The 19,841-nt window shown below is 38.8% G+C and overlaps 1 protein-coding gene across 1 annotated transcript; it reads right to left on the reverse strand.

Moving 5' to 3' along the window:
* Positions 1–1,036: 1,036 nt before the first annotated feature.
* LOC113046964 (ras-related protein Rab-40C) lies at positions 1,037–19,610 on the reverse strand. Its single transcript, XM_026208137.1, has 6 exons — positions 18,408–19,610; positions 10,328–10,388; positions 6,894–6,954; positions 6,566–6,643; positions 3,907–4,129; positions 1,037–2,585 (listed from the first exon to the last, which is right to left on the reverse strand). Exons 1-6 carry the CDS (start codon positions 18,547–18,549, stop codon positions 2,311–2,313), a joined length of 840 nt encoding a protein of 279 aa, XP_026063922.1. The 5' UTR covers positions 18,550–19,610; the 3' UTR covers positions 1,037–2,310.
* Positions 19,611–19,841: the final 231 nt, after the last annotated feature.

The raw sequence follows: 19,841 nt of genomic DNA on the forward strand, positions 1-19,841 counted from the left end.
TGATGTTTTTTTTCCGTCAACACACATTCTGATACATCCTAATCATTTATTCTGATTAAAGTGAGATCGGTGTAAATATCAACAAATTAATATTTTCATATGTAAATAAGTGTCATCTGTGAACCGCATGTAAGATGCAAAGAACCCCAAAGCTTGGTTTTACTGATAACATTATCAATTTTATTGTGAAAAAAGTTGTCACTTTTCATACACTAAGAACTGTACAATCAATAACTTAAAAAAAAACATCATTTTTCGTTGTTGTTACAGGAACTTCTGATAATTACGCAAGTTATTCAGCAGCTTTTAGCTTCAACCAAAGGAAAATAGTGTTTACAATTGTGTTCCTACTGCTCCACCAAATCACATTTCCCTTTATCCCGTTCATAAAGAACTAAAGAAACCACCCCTTTGGCAACACCAGGAGGGTCCCGTCACACCGCCCCACTAAAATACCATGAGCGTGTTTTTTACATTTCATCAGAGGCTTCAGTTACAAAGAGGAAAAAACACTTTACAATACAAAAAAGTTTAAATGGAGCCTTCTAACTAAGTCACAGAAATTCTTTGCACCATATAATGTGCATATAACAGAAGAACAACATTGCTCTCAGGTGAGAGGGTTAAACTAATACCTACAGGTGCCCAAAAAGGAATAAAACAACACTTCTTTGTAGTATTTCTATTACCACAACCTTTTGGGATTTAAAGATTAAGAGGGGGGCAATAACACCTTCTGTGGACCCTTTAGTATTTACGTCACCCAACAGAGGGACACCAACACACACAACTGCTCTAAACACATAGCCAACATGTGCCAGGATCATTCTGTCAGCTATAGTGACTGCAAAAGGCCTGTAGCAAATAGCTTAAAGGTCAAACCCCGAGAGCTCAGAGCCCTCTGAAGAAGTTTAAAGGCCCCCTGATGGCGTCCCGTCGCTCAGCCCGGTTTAAACGGGCTTCATTGGGCAGGTCTGCCGCTGGAGGCCAGGGCTCATCCCTGAGATGAAGGGGTGGAGGAGAGCGGGAGAAAAAACTACGGCTCATCAGACCTGGAGGAAATAGATTGGAAGAAGCAAAAGGAAGTGCTGTAGATTCCACCGGTGACGTCACTTGTTTGGTTTGTGCTCGATATTTAGAAGCAAGCTTGGTCTATCATCCTTCATTCTGACATACATCTATAGAGAAACCATGCTGTATATGCAGATTAAAAGAGCTTCGAGCAGAAACCGGACTTTTGAACTCATGCTACAACACTGAAAACCGGTAGAACACGTGGACTTTGAAATCATCGCCCATTTTAGCCCCAAAAGGGTGGAAACTTGTAACTGCAACGGAAGTACTGAAATGTGTGGGTTTGAGTGAGAAACTCGGGCTGCGAGGCAGTCGTGGTATTGAATTCTGGACATGAGAAGAGAGGTAATTACAGTATAATCTTCAAACTATTGTAAATATGACAAATAATCCCACAAGGCATGCAGGAAAAAGCGAGGAGAAGCCGAGAGTAAACGAAGACAAAAAACCCTTTGCCAGTACTGTCCCCTGAGGAGTAATTTCCTGTAATCCGTGTTTAAGGAGAAGACCGATCTGACTCAACACCATTTTCTGGATCTTCAGCGAGGAAAGATTGTGAACAGAAGTAGTCTGGAAATGCTTGTGCCGTCGCGCTCGGCCTGGTGGTCCCACAGTCCACATTCAACAACAGTCATTGTGTAAACGGCCGGCAAATTCACAAACCACCAATTTGCAGTGCAAATCACATTTTTAATACATCGGTTCATACGTAAGCACTACATGTCATTTCGCATCAGCCCTCTCTCATTGTCTCACTGACCATGTGACCGAGGAACTTCAGCTTTTGCAGAGAGAACAGGTACCTAAAAAGAGCAAAAAAAGAGGAACACCGTATGCAGAGCACTGAGGATAATGAGTATGAGCAACAACTAAAGCCGAATATAAGCCCATAAAACAACTTCAAAACGAGGCCTCTCAGCCAACGCAGGGTTAAAGCAGCATGAACTGTCCAGTAGAGGGCGCTAGCGCGGTAGGAAACATGCTGTCGGTGGTGCAACGAAATCAGTCTGATGAAGGGTTTGTTTTTATCCACGACCTGTGAGTGAGGAATCATCTGTACTGCAGCAATGTGAGGAGGAGAAACGTAGCTGTCTGTAGCAGCAGGAAGTGATCACATCCTGCTCTCCCCACACCGGGAGGTGCCACACCTCATCGGCCCAGCCCTGTGTCGCTTTCCTCGTGTGTTCGTCCGTGTGCACCTGAGTGTTATGTAAGGGAAGGGAGCGTGCCCGGAGGCTAGGAGATCTTACAGTTGTTCCTGGTGCAGTTCTGGGGCGGACTCTGAGGCGGCCGGATGGATTTGGAGCGTTTGAGGCTGTTGCCTTTGCTGCCTCCGGCGGCATTGGCTAGTGAGTAGGAGCGTCCGTGCATCATGACGGCGTTCATGCCGTTAGCCATGGAGAATGACTTCAGATGGCTCTTGATGGCCACAGGAAGCGGCAGCTTATCGATTAGGTGCACAGGGGTGCAGGACACAATGGCACGGCAGCACAAGTCCTGCAGACTGAAAACTGCAACGAAACAAAGACAACACACACACTTGAGTTACAAGGCAAAGGCGATCAGAACCAAACTGAATGTTTGCATAATCGAACCATAAAAACTAAAGAATTAGGCATGTGATGTTTCAGAGATTCAACAGTAGCTGCCTCCAGTAGATCATTTTTTATTCTCTTTACAAAAGTAATGAGAATGTTTTCAATTATTCAGCACTCCCTCAGCAGATGTTAACACGCTGCCTGCATTTCTGTTCAGATGGAGTCGAATGCAAATGAGATTCACACGGGAAGCCTGACAAGGGAATATTAGTTAACGTGTTAGAAAGTGATCTACAGAGAAAAACCTCTGGGAAGGACATTTGGTATATTTAGCAAAAAAACCACATGGTGCTGTTAGCAAGCCTTCAACAATATAATGAACTGATAATATAATACAATATAATATCATTCAAAAGTTTGGGGTCAATACTGTTTATTGTTTTTGAAAGAAATATCTTGCACTCACCAAGGCTGCATTTGTTTGATCAAAAGTACAGTAAAAAATAATATTGTGAAATATTATTACAATTAACATTTTGAAATGCAATTGAAATATTTTCAAATGGAATTTATCCTTGGTGCATAATCCTTCAGAAATCATTCTAATATGCCAATTTGGTGCTCAAGAAACATTTAATATCATCATCAATTATAAAAAAAAAAGTTGTGTTGCTTAATAACTTGTAGATTCTTTGGACAGAAAAAACAACATTTATTTGCAATAGAAATCTTCTGTAACTGATATTCTCGAACTTCTGTTATAAATATCTGAAACTTCTGAAGCATTTAAATTGCCATTGCTGAATACAAGTATTCATTTCTTTCAAAAAGCAAACTCTTAGAGCTTGAACAGAATCCAATCTTTTCTGCTCCTGCATGAACAGCTGAGGAGAGCAATACGGAGTATAAATCGCTGCCATTTTGAAAAGTGCTTCCCGTTCTCAGAGCTGCAGGACGCTGCTTCTGCTAAACAGCTCGTCTGAGGCACGGCGAGGTCTCATGGGAAAACCCCACATAATGGTGGAAACAGACAGAGAAAGACGTGCTTCTCTGAAAGCCTTCTGCCTCTAATTATGCGGCTCTGGACGACATACAGTGTGGTTTTCTATGCTAATGGAAAGCTATGCTGATCATGCCAGTTTTCCTGCATCCCCCAGAAGGCTGAAACCAAAGATTTCCACTGTGATTGTGGTATTACCATCTAAAATAGCAGAAAGAATGGACCTTTTCGCCAGTTTTTCATTGATTTCAAAGTGAAGAGATGTTGGTGTATTAAAGCTTGAGGAAGCCTCACCTCTGTTGGGCCTCCAGAACTTCTCCATGCCGTGCCTCATCAGCACGATGCGCGACAGCTCTGTGAACGACTCGATGACGTTGAAGTTGCAGAGAGGGCTCACTTCAAAAAACGTCATGCCGTTCTTTTCTGCGTATGCTCGTGCCTGTTCTGTGGGGACCTGTCGCTTGAACGCCAGGTGTAGCCGGTTACCCACAAGAATACGGGGTACACCTGGTGCGTGCTGAGGAAAGACAGAGAGACAAGAAAGTGGGTTACAAAAGGAAATCCACAGTCCTGTCAGGCTGATTGAATCTCAAACCGTGTCACAGCTGGCCTGTCTCATTTATTTATTCAATGAGGCCTGTTTTATCTGTGCCTTTCTCAAGTCCACAGAGAAAAGAGCACTCGGCAATCTCCAGGAGCTCTACGGAGCCACGCAAGTGGATTCAAATCAAATCAGTCAAGTCTCAAATCTTATTCTTCATACAGTGAATCTCAAATAATGCTCTGAAAGACGTTTCTTATCAATTATTAGTTGATGTCGGATATTGAACAATTTTGCTCAATCCTTTAATCATTGAAAACACTAATAATTAATAACAGTTCAAATGGAATCTATAGCAAATTTTTATGGAAACCGTAAAAAATTAAATAAAATCATACTGTGCATCACAATGTGGCCAAAATGTATTTTTACATTAAAAACAAAATGATTTATTTTGCTTTTTAGGACTTGATTTTAAAATGTTATCGTATTATTGTATTATATTATGTATTAGTAATATATGGTTTACTTTTTTAATGATGAATTATGATTAATTATTACTGATGAATTAATATTAATAATGTTACAATATTGGCACCAATAAACAATTAAAACAAATGTATATGCTAGTAATATACATGGAAAAATATATCTACACAACCATTTAAACAACCATGTATGTCAACAGTGAAACATCGTGATGGATGATGACATCGGGGGCGGGGTTACGTTGTGTGTGCCACGAAGCCTGAATCCGTATGCAGAAAAGGCACGGAAAACAAATAATAACTTATCCTATGGAGCAACTAAAAGGACATGGTTAGCCGTTAGCTAGCGCTAGACTGTTACAGTACATGAACGTTCACTTAGCACATACACAGAGTAAGGACAGATGAATGGTTTGCTCACTGACAAACATCTAATCTTGTAAAATGTGTGGTAGGTGCTGCCGCTCCATAGTTTAGAGTCTGTGTGATGCCCTGTATATTAGTAGTGGCTCCCTGATGCCCACAATTTCTATAGACAGTATAATTACCCAACCATATAATTGTGAGAGAAAGTATTGAAATATTTTTCTTATTGTCCCATCTCGTAGGCTATTTATCGCCTTTAGGGGTTCATTAGTACACTTATTTCCTTTCCAAGCACGGAAATGGGATGAAGGGGTGGGAAGGACATCACGATGCAATCATCTGACCTTTTTAAGAATCCTGAACATTTCCACAAAAATATGAAGCAGCATAGCTTTTTATAACATTGATAATATGAAATGTTTCTAGAGCAGTAAATCATTGTATTGGAATGACTCCTGACAGATCATGTGACACTGAACAGAAGAGACTTTTCAAACACCAACTTCTGAACGGTAGTGTAAATATTTTGCGAACATAACTATAAGCCAGTGCTGTCAAACGATTAATCGCATCCAAATTAAATGTTTTTTTTTTTTCAGTTTATATTCAATATGTATATGTAAATACACACACATAATCCATGCATCTATACATTTAAGAAAAAAAAGTGTTGTTAATTTATATTATATTTTTAATATGTATATAAATATATACATGTAAATATTTTCAAAATATATACTGTATGTGTGTATTTATAAATAAATAATAAATATACACAGAACACACACATACATTACGTTTATTTAGGGTGCAATAAATCGTTTGACAGCACTAATATAAACCTAAAATGTCTCAAGAGATCTTAAAAGGTTCCTCCCTACACTAATTCGAAGCTTGCGGAGCAAAGCACTGCACCCTGCACCCTTCCGAAGCTCAGCAAGGTCAAAGCTCATGCTGTAATGAAATGACTCACAGTGAATCATCAGCTTAAGTCTGACTCAAGTCAATGCTGCAAAGTCAAAGCAGAGCTTCAAGTACTCTAATATTTACCAAAGCAGGTCAAAAGTCCTCAAGTTGAAGTCTCTGCTGCCAACTAATACAGCACGCTCCCTCTTTCCGTCATATGTGCGCTTTGTGCTTTCTGCAGCTCTTTGTGTGAAGAAATCTTCAGCCATGCAACAAACACACACTCCCCAAGCACAGATATCCACACATATCCACTTAAATACACACAAGAACACACAATTCTCAAACCAGGAAGGAAGGAAGAGACCGTAACGGAGTAGCCTAAAAAAAATGGGGCTGTAGTAAGAGAGGACATCCTCTCTGGATCTCAAACACAACTACAGGAACGGGGGAGGAAAGGAAAGGAAAGGAGAGGAGAGTAACAGTGACACTGTATGCTGTGAGTCCGGGTTCAACTTGCTGTAATACTGAACATGACTCTTTTAAGATTACACATACATGCAGTAAAGCAGGGACATCTATCTAACAGTCTCAAACTTATAGCCTTAAGGACTATATGTATATTAGTGATCTCACATCAGCTTAATGTTACCTCATCAATCTCCCTGATCCAGCGGTCTATCCCGTCAAACGACCAGCGGTTGGTGATATCATACACCAACAGGATCCCCTGTGGAGGACAAACAAACATGTATTGTTAGCTGGTATCCTGTTCATGAAGAGGGACGTTCACAGCACCACACAAAACACTCCAAGCCCACTGGTGATTTTTTTTTATTCTTGTTGGACTCAGACTTTTGAACCAAACTATATAAACATATTGGTATATCCTAGCAGGTTATGTAAACAGTATATAACAGGACATATGCATGTCCCTTTTTTTGCCTTGGGTGAAACTCGAACACTAAAAGTGCTTTTACCTGCGCTCCCCTGGAGTACGACCGGAAAATGGTGCAGAACCTGCCTTGTCCTGAAGTGTCCCTGGAAGCAAACAAAGACATGTCAGGACAAAATCACACAGCAAACAGCTGCTAAATACTACAGTTAAGCTTTGAACCCTCTTTCATAGCATTTGAAGGCATCATAAGTGATTTTATATTGTGAAAGCTGTTCCAAAAGGTGGGCATCTAAATTATGCTGCCTTTTAAAAACAGGCCACAATTAATTCCTTCGCAAAGAAGGAAATACCAGAATTCACTGTGAATAAAAATACATTATTTGTGTGCTATACATTTTCTATGCTTTTAGGAGCACTGCATTAACTTAACAAGCTAACATCAAACAAATGCTGCATGCTTCAGCACTAAATATGTAGCACTGGGAGTTGCTGCCTATGAAAAGCGTTCCAAATCGGTCACTTAAGAGGTTCTATTTTAGTTACAATGCTCCCTTAAAAGGCAGCAGCCTATGCAGGCAGTAAATAGATAGGTGGCTCACTATATTTTGGAACAAAGCTATGTGTTTGAAATGGACAATGGACGCTGAGTTTAGAGTTAACCCAAAAACAAGATGACTCAGGCACTTGTGTTGGCGTCACAGGCTAGAAAAACGAGTTTTCCACTGTGGCACGTCCGCACCCAAATAACCTTTCCAGCTGCCTACACTCTCTATCAGTGAGAAGTTTCTCACACAGTTAATCTGCCTGTAATGGGGTGGAATAAATCTACATAAAAAAAGTCTAAATGGCAGCTGCATTTTGAAGTTGTAGGGCTGAAGCCACTCTTGGGAAAGCTGTTTAGTGCTGCACTTCCACAGTCACATTACAGAGCTCATCAGATATACCTGAGATCTCTGAAACATGCATTAGACTCTGTATGCAGTAAGAAGCCCAATTACTATAAAGCATTGCATTATATAGCCCAGCACATTACAGCAGACATTACATGGGAATTTCCTCAAGGGTTTGGAGAATTGCTCCTCAGGCTCTTACCACACTGTGTGTTAACGCTAATAAGCTTGTTGTTTGTCTTCATAATGTGTAATTCTGCTGTCTTACACTCCAATGCCTCCCTGATTAGGAAACTTTTCTTTCTCTCTGGGGAAGTGGCTAAATGCTTTAATGGATGTATAACAGAAAGTGGGCTCGACGCTCGAGATTTCTTAGCCTCCTTAATGGAATGTTTACTTGATGAGTTATGAGCTCTTGCAATTGTGTGTTAATGTACATTTTCTACATGCATACAGAAAGAGAAATTATTCATACACACACACACACACACACACACACACACACACACATATATATATATATATATATATATATATATATATATATATATATATATATATATATATATATATATATATATATATATATATATATATATATATATATATATATATATATATTTACACCAGCTGATTATTATATATTAACGTAAACTGTAACATATTATACACAAAAATTCTCCATACAGTGGACTACGAGTAAACCTAATAATAATTTGGGACCAAAAATTATTCAGACACTTTGACCTCACCATGCTTTGCTTAAGTGTTTTTTTCTTTAATAGCTAATTTGGCCCTTTTACAGTAAAGACTCAACAAAATGAAGCACTGCTTAGTAATTGGTTGACCTAAATTGGTATTATCTAGGGAAGTAAAATATCGATTAATTCCATGATCGGTTGTCGTATAAATTAACGATCAATTAATCGATTAATCGTTAACCATAATGCTGCTAAATACATCTATTGCAGGCAGCAGTCACCGGCATGGCAGGATGTGCAAAAGCCACACACAACACACACAAAACACTTTCTCACTTGAATTAATGGGGTTTTAGTCAGAATAAAATGCTAGTAGCAGGATTATAAAATGAATAGATGTGATTATGATCATTTGATAAAATCAAGAGAGCGCACCATACGTTTGAGTTCATTTTACTTTGTTGACTTTGTTCTGGCACGGAGACCGCTGAAAGAGCCTCTTTAAATGGTTTCGTGGTGATCGTTGTTGTATTTTAAAACACAATTGCAATGTTTTCAGCAGACATTATGGCATTTAAAATAAAATGATCCGAAACGTAACTGTGGCGCGCGCGTGACTGCGCTGCGCATTAAGTGAACCGCATCCATCGCTGCTGCAGCAAAACACTGTTGCTCACATTAATCTGATCCTGCTTGATTGTGTTCTAGAAAATGTCAGATTTTGTATTTTTTCGTTCTGGTAGGCATAGCATATTTGTTTTTAAAAATCTGACACGCAGTGCTGCTATACTGGTCTATTTAAACTGACCAGTGTAACCTTTTATAAGTTTAGTTGACTGTATTTTATTTTGATAATGTACAGTCTGCGATGTATGTTTGAATTGCTAGAATATACGCGTGCGCCAGGCTTCGCAATCGAAACAAAAACTTTTTCGCAGGGTTAGGAAAATGTTTGATTGTGACCACGCCTCTGGATGCTGTACGAGATATAGACTTCATTAATGTGGCTTTGTCCTGGTTTGCCGGTTTCTTTTCTTAAATCTTCTAATTTCGCAGGTTTATTTTATCATCTTTCACTTTTAATCGCAACTCTTACTGTGTGTGGTAAACATGGGAAGGGAAATAAAAGATTTCATGAATTAAGAATTCGTTCTATCTATTAATTTGTTCCCTTATTTCAGTTAAATCATGGGTTATTTAGGGGACAAAATTAATGAAACCTAGACAATTGCCACAGATTAATAAGTAGTGTGTCCCGCAGCCCAGCAGAGCGCAGTTATCTGATGAAATGACTCAGTTACTACATTTCTATTGCTTTTCATGTTGAATAACTTGTGTGTTGTTTCTATTTTAATGTCCTTTTAAAGTTTAGATCACTTTTTAATATGTATCATGTCCCATGTAATCAGTGGCTCAACCGTGGAAAAGAGGTCAATAAAACCAGTTTTGGACAATGTCACATTTACCTCAGAAAGTCATTCAGCATCCACAGTTTGTGAGAGAAATAACATCTAGAGAAGAGTTTTTTGTTTAATCTATGGACTGCCTAGGTATTCCTTATATTTTGCTTAACCTGTAATGTTTATGTAATAATGTTTATATAAATCTTTTATGAAAAGCTTTAATAGCCACTGTGTAAATTATATTTCAACAACAAACATAATAGAAACATAATTTTTTTAATAAGATCTAGAAATGATTTAGAAAATAAATCTTAAATGTGTGATTTTTCTATATTATGTTTCCTGATGACTGGAAAAAGAAGAAAGTCAAATACACCTAGGATGACTTGAGAAGTAATTTATGGGCTAATGTTCATTTTTGGGTGAACTAACCCTTTATTAGTGACGGATTCGTGCTTTAAGACCACGAGGCACTGTTCTGTCTTGAGGGGAACAACAAAACAGCAGTTGTGATCCACTTACCAAAGCTCTAGTTTCACCCTCCGCCCATCCAACAGGATTGTGGTGGTCTTGTAGTCGATCCCTACAGAATGAGAGACAGAGAACACTTAAATAAAACATAACAGTCTGTCTACAATCAGACATCACACAAGGCTGTCTACTGAAAAGAAAAATACTCTAGACAGGATCGGGAACTCAAAAAGCTTCAGCTGTCAGCGTGACTGCATTTGGTGTACTACCTAATTTAATTCTCTGCTAATTCTTCCATTTATTAGAAGGCACTAAAGCTGAAATGACCATCTTGATAGTGACTGTGCACATTCAGTGGAAAGCTTGACAGCTGCAACCAATCTGCTGTTAGCTAATGCTATCATAGCTGAAATGTGTCCAGGACGCTTGTCATAAGGCGATTACCTTGACTGCTTATCTACATTTATCATTCAGAAAACGAAAAAGATCAACACAGTACGGGCTCTATCAACTGAATTGCAATATCTGCATTTTCAGGCGTTTCACAGCAGGTCAGCATTCAAGCTTCTTTTGCATTTTAATACACAGCTCTGTCTCTAACAAAGGCTCACAGCGTCTCTTTTCATACAGGCCAGTGCCTGTAATATCCACCATGCCAAAAGCACTTATCTCAGTGGATCATCTTTTTGCACTAGGGGTGGGTGATATAACCTCAAAATTATATCACGATATTTCAAGAATTTTTGCAATGATTATATTTATGAGGATAGAGAAAAAACATGGAACCACGTTTTATTGGTGATTCCAGCTGGCAGGCAGCAGCATTTACCAGTGCAAACACAATGAAGGGCATTTTCCATCATTTTCCAATGAGCTACTGTCATTGATGACAGACTACCTAATACAAAGTGTAAATCTATTGTACGAGGCGGCAGAAGCAGCATTGTAGTGCAGTGTTTGGCAAGTTACTAGTAACTTTTTTAGTAAAAGTTATAGTTACTTCTCACAAATAGTAACTGAGTTACATCATTATAAAAGTAACCAATTACCAGGGAAAGTAACTATTGCGTCACTAAAAGAAAAAAAAAGTTAAAATGTGTCAAATAACTTTGATGCCTCCAATATTAAATTTTAAATGAATGAAATGGACACTACATGGAATAAAGAGTTAATATTTTTGTACACAATACAAAAACAATCATTTAAAAATACTTATTTAACACTGAACAGTTTTTAACATTCTAGCAGACATTATACCAACAAAGCACTATTTAACTTCAAATTAATAAGTTAGTAAAATAATACTGAGGTCATTTCTGAGACCCCCTTCTTGAATCAGGCATGCAAATAAATGCAGCCTTTCTGAGCAGAAGAGAATTCTTTTAAAACACTAGAAATATTACAGATCCCAGTCTGAACACTGTGTGTGAATGTTACAATAAATGTATTAATAGAGCTGTTGTACTTATTATCATCATTATTATTGTCTTACTTACAGTAAAATAACAATACTATCACTTCTAAATGTTGATGGAGCTTTTATCTTGATGGAAACCCACAGGGAGTCCTCAGTGCTTCTTTTTGTTGACAGCAGCAGATTTATAAATGAATCTCATTACTAATTTGGGAAGATGCATGCATCACACTGTCACATGCCTAGTAAAAATCCATAAAAATGTTATTAAGCAACAATAACAGCAGTGTGGAGAGTTTATTCATCATAACAAGAGTGGTTTTGGACACTGCTTCCTCTGGAACATCAGTTCTAAAAAGGAAATCAACTTTGTTCCTCTCTGAGTAGAGGCCAAAACAAAGTCGCACCCTTCTGTTGTCTATTCCATTATGATATCTGCTGTTTTCTTGCTGCGATGTCATAAAAGAGGGGACACAGTAGGGCTGCATGAATTAAGGAAGAGAACGAATCATAATAATTACCATAGAAATAACGACTGAAAATCAATGTGGTTATAATGCTTTTACTAAATAAAAATTAAAGCAAGTATTACTATTGCAATTTCTCACTGTGAAACAATATTTTAAAAAAAGGTAGAATGTTTATTAGCAAAACGAATAAAAAAAGCTTGGAGCCGCTTTTCAGTCTTTCATTATTTTGATTAACTGTGGCTTTAAATAGAGAAAAGGAAGGGGAAAGATACTTGGTAAAGCTTTGATGACTCTGAAACAGAACACGTCTGAAGCAGGGTCTCCTCTCAAGCGAAGCTACACAGGCAGCATAAGATCTCCTGACTAGTGAATGTCAGCTGTTTCTGAGCCCTCAGACTTCTGCGGTCCTCCATTATTAAACATCTACAAGAGAATGTAACAAGAGGGAAAATGGCTCGCACTTAAAAAGAACCACTGGGGCCGATTTCCTGCTGCTCTCCATTCCGCAAAGCTTTGCTCTTAAAGAGCCAGTAAGATGAAAATTCTAAGCTTCCTATCACTGTTTATAAGTCCTGTACATTAGGTTTAAATCCATCCAAGGTTAAAAAACATTGTCATTTTGTCAAAATATCATTTTAAAATTACCTCAATTCTCAGAGATCCACAAACGGTTTGCGCGAAGCTGTTCAAAAGATTCAGTTTCCTTAAACCCCACCTTTCAGTAGCATACTGTGTTCTGATTGGTCAACTAACATAGTCAGGTTTGATTGGTTGTTCCGCACACACCTCCACGGTAAACTATGCGTTAGCATCTGTTTGGGGTGAATTATGTCTTATTCCTCTCATCGCGAAGCAAACAGTAAAATAAAAAACTTGAACAGTCTCGCTGCTTTTTCTTCTGTGTGTGTGTATTCAAGCCGCGCGCTTCAGTTTGAATCTGAATAGCGCGTTCAGCGCGGGGGTGTGGTCACATTAGATATAACGAAGGGAGACGTGTAAAACAGACATCGTGTTGTTTTCATATGGATTACTTTATCACAGAATATCTGTTTTCGGCAGCACTTGTTTAGTTTTAAAGTAGACATGTCAACTTTCTATAGATATCTCTCTCATGTATCTTCGTTGAGTATTCATGGAGTTACACTTCATTTTAATGACGTGTTTGTACATGAAGATCAGTGCAGACAGCACACATACTGATAAGATGCTCGGGAGAAAACAGACACATAACTTCATAATCATACTTCGCGTTGTGATTCGGAGATGCTTGTTGGTCTAAATAAAGTTGGTAATGAACCCTCTTTTATGGCCAAACGCTTTGAAAATCCCGCTGTACTCACCGAGATTAGAAAAGCAGTCATCAGTGAAATGTTGTGAACACAACAAAAGGGATTTGTTGTACTGCTCTGGTATTGTGGTAAAAATGAATGTTAGCCATTGGTTCTTCTGATCTTCATTCTTTGGCAGTGAAAATAAAACAAACGGTCTCCTCGACATGATGCTCTCACACCAACCAGAGCATCTGTGTGTGGGGGTGGGGCAGGTCAGAGCTTCGTTTCTCTCAACACGGTAGGCGGAGATTATTATGCGAAGTGCTCCTAGTGACGTACATAGAGATGGGCAAAAGATTTGAAATCTATAATGACTCGTTTCAGCGATTCAGAGTCGACTCCTTACCCCTCCTAAGCCAATAACTTTATAAATCGTGTACTGTTTGGTTTAATTACTTTGCACATTGTTTACACTGATGGACAGCTACATCATACACTGTAATACAGGTAATTTTTTATTTCCCATCTGTGTGGCTCTTTAAGCAGGGCAGCACATCAGGCCAAGGGAGCATCACACTTTCTTCCTCTAGCATCCCTCCTCCTTCCTTCTGGGTAATTGTATGGGCAGATGGCTTGGATACACGGCCTGACAAGGGCAGTACGGTGTAATTATCATCTCAGGTTCCAGCTCGGGCCACAGGCCAAGACTTCCCAGCTACGCTGAGCAAAGACAGCCTGAGGAGGCTAGCTTTGAGGAAGATCCAGCAGAACTTGAGGACACTTGAGAGGGACCAAGTGGACAGGGACATGTATGGGCATGTTTCATTTGATTTAAAAAGCCTATTATCAATGGACAGAGGAAACCAAAAATGTTTTCAATTGGAGAATGTAGTGACGTTAGATTTTTTGCATTGCAGGAGGCCTTTGCTTTCAGAGCATGTCTTTGTGTCTCATTGTTGGGTTTATTTTATGACATACTGAGATGCTGTAAATTGCAACGTGCCAAGCAACGCTGGTGAGCTAGAACAGGGTGCGTCTGATTTTGAGGGAAATTTTTCAAAGACTGCAAGCATATGAGAGCAATGAAACAAACATGCCTGAGGCTGAGAAAGGTAGAAAAGCTGGTTTCACTGAGACCGTGCATTTCAACATGAGCTTGTGTGTGTGTGTGCGTGTGTGTGTGTGTGTGTGTGTGTGTTTAAACGGCATACAACATAACTCTGACTTCCATATCTGATCAGCACTTTATCAGTCATCAGAAGGAGAAGAACTGTGAATGCTGGCTTTTCAATAAACATTTAACTCATTTAACTTAGAGCAGTGTCATGATGTCTTTTTAACTTCAAGGCTGAGACTTTAGGCCTCATTCTGGTTAAAGCACTAATGGAAACTCTGACTATAACTACAATGGGGGGGGGGGGGGGATCTATAGCAGTGATTTTGTACCTGGACTAGGGCAGTGCTACATATTTTCAAAATGGAAAACCAATTGGTCTTAAAGGAATAGTTTCCAATAATTACAATTCTGATATAATTTATTGTTTGTGTTGTTCCAAACCTGTATGACTGTCTTTCTTCTGTACAAAAATAAGACTACTGAATGTTGACTTCCACTTTGTGGTCTAAAAACAACAACAACAGCAAAAACAAAACAGATATTTTTCAAAATGTCTTTTTATGTTCCACAGATAACAGTAAGTCATAGAGGTTTGGAATGACATGAGGATAAGTAAATGATGCCAATTCTCATTTTTGGCTGAACTATATCCCTTTAAGGAAGCCCTTTCTGAGCAGTCTGCTATCAAGTTGATTGCTATTAGACATGTTTCTTACAGCGATGCATGGAATTAATGAAAAGTCAAGTGACAGTAAAGACATTTATGTTGCAAAATATTTCTATTTCAAATAAGCACTGATCTCTTGATCATTGTATTCATCAAAGAATCCTGAAAAAATGCATCACAGTTTTCACAAAAAGCATTAATAAGAAATGTTACTTACACTCCAAGTCAGTATATTTTAATAGAAATATTTTACATTTTAAAATATATCAATACATAAAACAGTTATTTCAAATTGTATATTATATTAATTTTACCATATTTTTGATCAAATATAAACAGCCTTGTCTAACGTGAGATTTTTTTGGGGGAAAAATAAACTTTTTATCATAAATAAGACAAGCAAGGTTCCTAGATTAATAAACATTTAGTCACAGAGCAACAAAAATTCATCTCGAGATGCATTTTTAAAAGTTGGACTATTTTAACTTGACATGAAGTCCTAAAAAACACTTTAAAAAAAAGCACATTTCTGTGAGAGTCTAAACACTTAAAGTACACTACCAGCATACTAAATAAAGCACTGCCACTAAAGATGTCAAAACCCAAGTAATGGAGTTAAACTAGACAACGTCACTAATCAACTGACTGTCTGTAGTCAACCAACATGGTCCATCTTTAATACTGACACCAGGTGGCTACCAAAAATAATTACCAACCACAAAAATCCATTAATATACTAAATGATCAACATGACATAAGCTGGAATGGAAACATTTAAATTCTGGTTTCTAATTGTCTCTATGATGACTTTAAAAGGTTTCATGGTCCTGTCAGCAATAATTAACCAAACAAAGCAAAGCGGATATGGGAAGGTATATACATCTCCTCCTTTTTAAAGGTCAACACGCCCATTTATTATGCTGTCCTAACAACACACAATTATATCGCTTGTCGCATTTTACATTTATTTCACTATCATGTCAGTGACTCAATCAGAACAGAACAGAACAGATAAATAAGGAAAGGAAAAGTACTGTCTAAAGGGAAAACACTCTCTGGTCATGTTTTTACCGCTGTGCTTGTCTGTGCCAAATCTGTCTGCTGATCACTAGCAGCCAAACAAGATGTCTGCATCTGCAACTTTAGACTCTAAATATTTACAGACGCCCACTCAAAGCCAGCGCAAACATCCAAAACCCAATTTATGTGAATACAAACTGCACAATCTGAAACGACTGCATAAGGCAGTTCAACAAGGCTTCTCTGAACTCAAGAAATCGAAAATGAAACGCAATCTAGCAGATGCGTTTATCTAAAGCAAGTTACAGTACACTTCTTATAGGGGACAGTCCCCTTGAGGCGGACTGGGGTTAAACGCCCATGACCTTTGGGCTTGCCAGTCTAGATCCTTAACACAAACCACATGTCCTCGTTAAAAAAAAAAAAAGAAAAAAAAATGTAAACGCAGATTTATAGAACGAGACGAAGGTTAAACCCAAAAAGGAAGCTTTTCTATTCATCATGCTTTAATATTCCTCCTTGCACACTGCCAATTCCTCTACACACCCTATATGTATAATTCATTTTTAAAAAAGCCTTTCAACATTTTAGCCATCTGAGCACGTCAGGATGAGATCTCCCTCGGGGAAATATATATGCCTGCAGGATAATTCACCATCAGTGAAACCACGGACAGATCGTGGAGCCATCAGTGTTGATTCGGAGTGATGGTACAAGGCTACTCTTCTGAAGCAGGACCAGCAAGCTCCCTCAGGAGATCTCCCACACCCATAAAACACACACTGTTCCCTTAAAGCTTCAACTGACAAGAGAAACAGCAGCCCATATGAGCAACCCAGCTCCTGTTCGCCTGCACACACAAGGCTCATTTGGATATGAAAGACATATGGGTCTATAATTGGTCTATACCCTCGCTGGCTTCAACCTAATGACAGAGCATGGAAGATCTCGTTACAGCAAATGGAAAGCTGTGAAATAAATCAAATCAAAAGAAGCTTGAGCTTAACCGGTCTTGACGGTGTGCTGTGCTGACCTGTTCAAAGAAAACAGACATACAAACACACTGCAAGTTATATTTACTTTGTGTGTCTTGTATCCTGAGGGGGAAGGCTGCACTGCACTGGAACACTCGCCCAAAACATCTAGTACAATCTTGACTAATACAGAAAAGATTGAGTAATAATTAAGTCAACCAATATTGACTTTATGACCAATACTAATACATATTATTTTTGACAGCGTCGTAGAACTACAGACAGCTACTGATAACAGGTTTGACCAATATTCAGCTCACATTTTTTGAGTAAAAAAGGTTACCTTAAGAGAAAAAGGTACCATTTGAATAAGGGAGCACCTTTAATAATAACAGCATTCAGATTTGAGGTAACTGAATGTATTATAATAATTCTAACTGGATAATTGCTCATTTATTCTCAAGCAAGACACAGTATTTGGTTTTTGGGTACTTCTCAGTCATTTAAAAAACTATATGGGTTAATCCAATCATTATATGTTTAAGTGTCTAATATGCAAAATGTGGACTTGATTTTAATGATTTAATACGTTTTACACAATAATAACTTACTGATCATTGTACTACAACAACCATATACATAATAAATATTTTATTACTAATAATTTTGGATTTACTTTTGATAAAACAAAGTTGATTTGCATAAATCATTGCATGAAAATGAATGGCTAGTAATTAAAAACGTCCCTGTGCCACTTATTTGTGGACCAATAGCCAATTAAACTGAAGTTGGTTAATACGGTTAAAACATAAAAAAACCTGTTCAAACCGATTATCGGATCTCTTTTAATAAACCTGAAGTGTATTTCATACAGCCACTGAGCAGAAAATGTACAGCTATTATATAACAATCTAACTGGGCAAAAGTGAACACTACACAATCCTTCAAAAGATAAAGATAATAATAAACTGTGTTTCCTCCTCCTGTACATCACTTTCAGCAACAATATGGCACCCGCAGAATGACTCACCATATTCAAAAGAACAATACTGACCATGTTAGTTGGTAAACCTGTTCAAATCACATTTGTATGAATGGCTGACTGAGCGACAGTCTTGCTGTGAGATCACTCTGGCTGAAGGATGTGTTACTCGCTCACAGTCTGCGTGAAGATGTGTGGGAAGTGTTGATAACTCACCGCTGCTGTAGGCATATGGAGACTCAGCAGATCCATCTTGAAGGCTGTCCAGGATCTCTCCTTTCCCCACATCGCTATCTCCCACCAGGAGGAACTTGAGCAGGTAGTCGTAGCTCTTGACGGGGCTGCCCTGAGTGCCCATGACTGCTCACATCAGAGCCAGAGTCCGAGCAAAGGACCGGAGACACCCGTGTGTCCCTCTCGGAGTCCTCCAGAGCTCTGGGGCTCTACGAGTCTCTTGTGTCAGGTCTATCTTTGAAAGGGTGCAGACAGGTCAAATCAAACCATTTCCCTCCCTTCCAGTCCAGACCCAAAAGTTTTTTTAATCTTTAAAATGTCCAGTCGTATTCACGCTTCCCGTCTTAAAATAACATCAGTCTACAGATGCTTCAATGGCTGGCAAACTGAACAGCTAGGTTGTTTACATGTCTTCACACGAGCTCAAATCATCGTTATTATAAAAAAAAAAACGAAGAGAACACGTGTAAAGAAAACCAAACAAAAAGACGTTTATCTCATCATGGAAAGTTATTGCTGTGACAGAAAAGCATCTGAGCTATCGAGCTAGTGCACTGTTAGCATGCGCCTGCCAAACTGTCAACACAAAGAAATAATCTCATTACCATTTTATCTAACGTTAATAACCACCTGCACGGTTATGACAAAATTACTAATAAGAATGTGTATTTGTTATCGTAAAACTAATTAAAACCCAATTAAGAAGATCCGTTGTAGTCAGACGTAAGTTAGTAACACAGCCTCGGCTAACGCTACTAGCCTGGCGAGTCAACAAGAGGCGCAGAACATTGATTTCATACCATAATGCTCTAGGCCAGCATAAACTCCCGCCGATTACAATATATTCCTGATGAAATGTGACAAAGAAAGAAACGTTAGGCTGACGGAATCGAGAAGGATGTGCACAGTCGCGCTTGGGTTAGCTCGAGCAGCCGATGCTAGCGCGTCATGGCTCCTTTTCTGTTTTCCTCTGAATAACAAAGATTGATGAAGGCTCGCGCGTCGCGTCGCGTCTCGGGATCTGCGCGCGTTATCAGGCGGCTCTGGGGCGAGGCGCGCGAGGTGAGGGATTATTAAAAACTAATCCGAGCCGCTGGATATTATTGCTTGTGTTGTAAATGCTCTCGGATATCCAAATTTGTCTCATGTTCTCTCACAGAGATTACACAGATTACACACACTGTCACTCGGAGCTTTCACCTCTGCGCTCTGCTCTGCTGACTGAGTGTACCTCCCCCTACACACACACACACACACACACACACGTTTGTTTCTGTAAATTATGGGGACTTTCTATGTTGTTCTATTGACTTCTATTGTTTCGTTCTTACCAAACGATATTTTCTATCCCCAACCCTAACCCTACCCATAACCGAAAACCTGTTTGCATTGTTACACTTTCAGATTTTTAATAGG

Source organism: Carassius auratus, chromosome 28 (genome assembly GCF_003368295.1).
Source record: "Carassius auratus strain Wakin chromosome 28, ASM336829v1, whole genome shotgun sequence".
NCBI lineage: Eukaryota > Metazoa > Chordata > Actinopteri > Cypriniformes > Cyprinidae > Carassius > Carassius auratus.

Excerpts from the sequence above, each read along its gene's own strand:
- LOC113046964 (XM_026208137.1), bottom strand. The coding sequence starts at position 18,549 with ATGGGCACTCAGGGCAGCCCCGTCAAGAGCTACGACTACCTGCTCAAG. Across the intron at positions 6,955-10,327 it reads AGGGTGAAACTAGAGCTTTG|GGACACTTCAGGACAAGGCA; the intron begins GTAAGTGGATCA and ends GTTTGCTTCCAG. Across the intron at positions 4,130-6,565 it reads GGATCAGGGAGATTGATGAG|CACGCACCAGGTGTACCCCG; the intron begins GTAACATTAAGC and ends GTCTTTCCTCAG.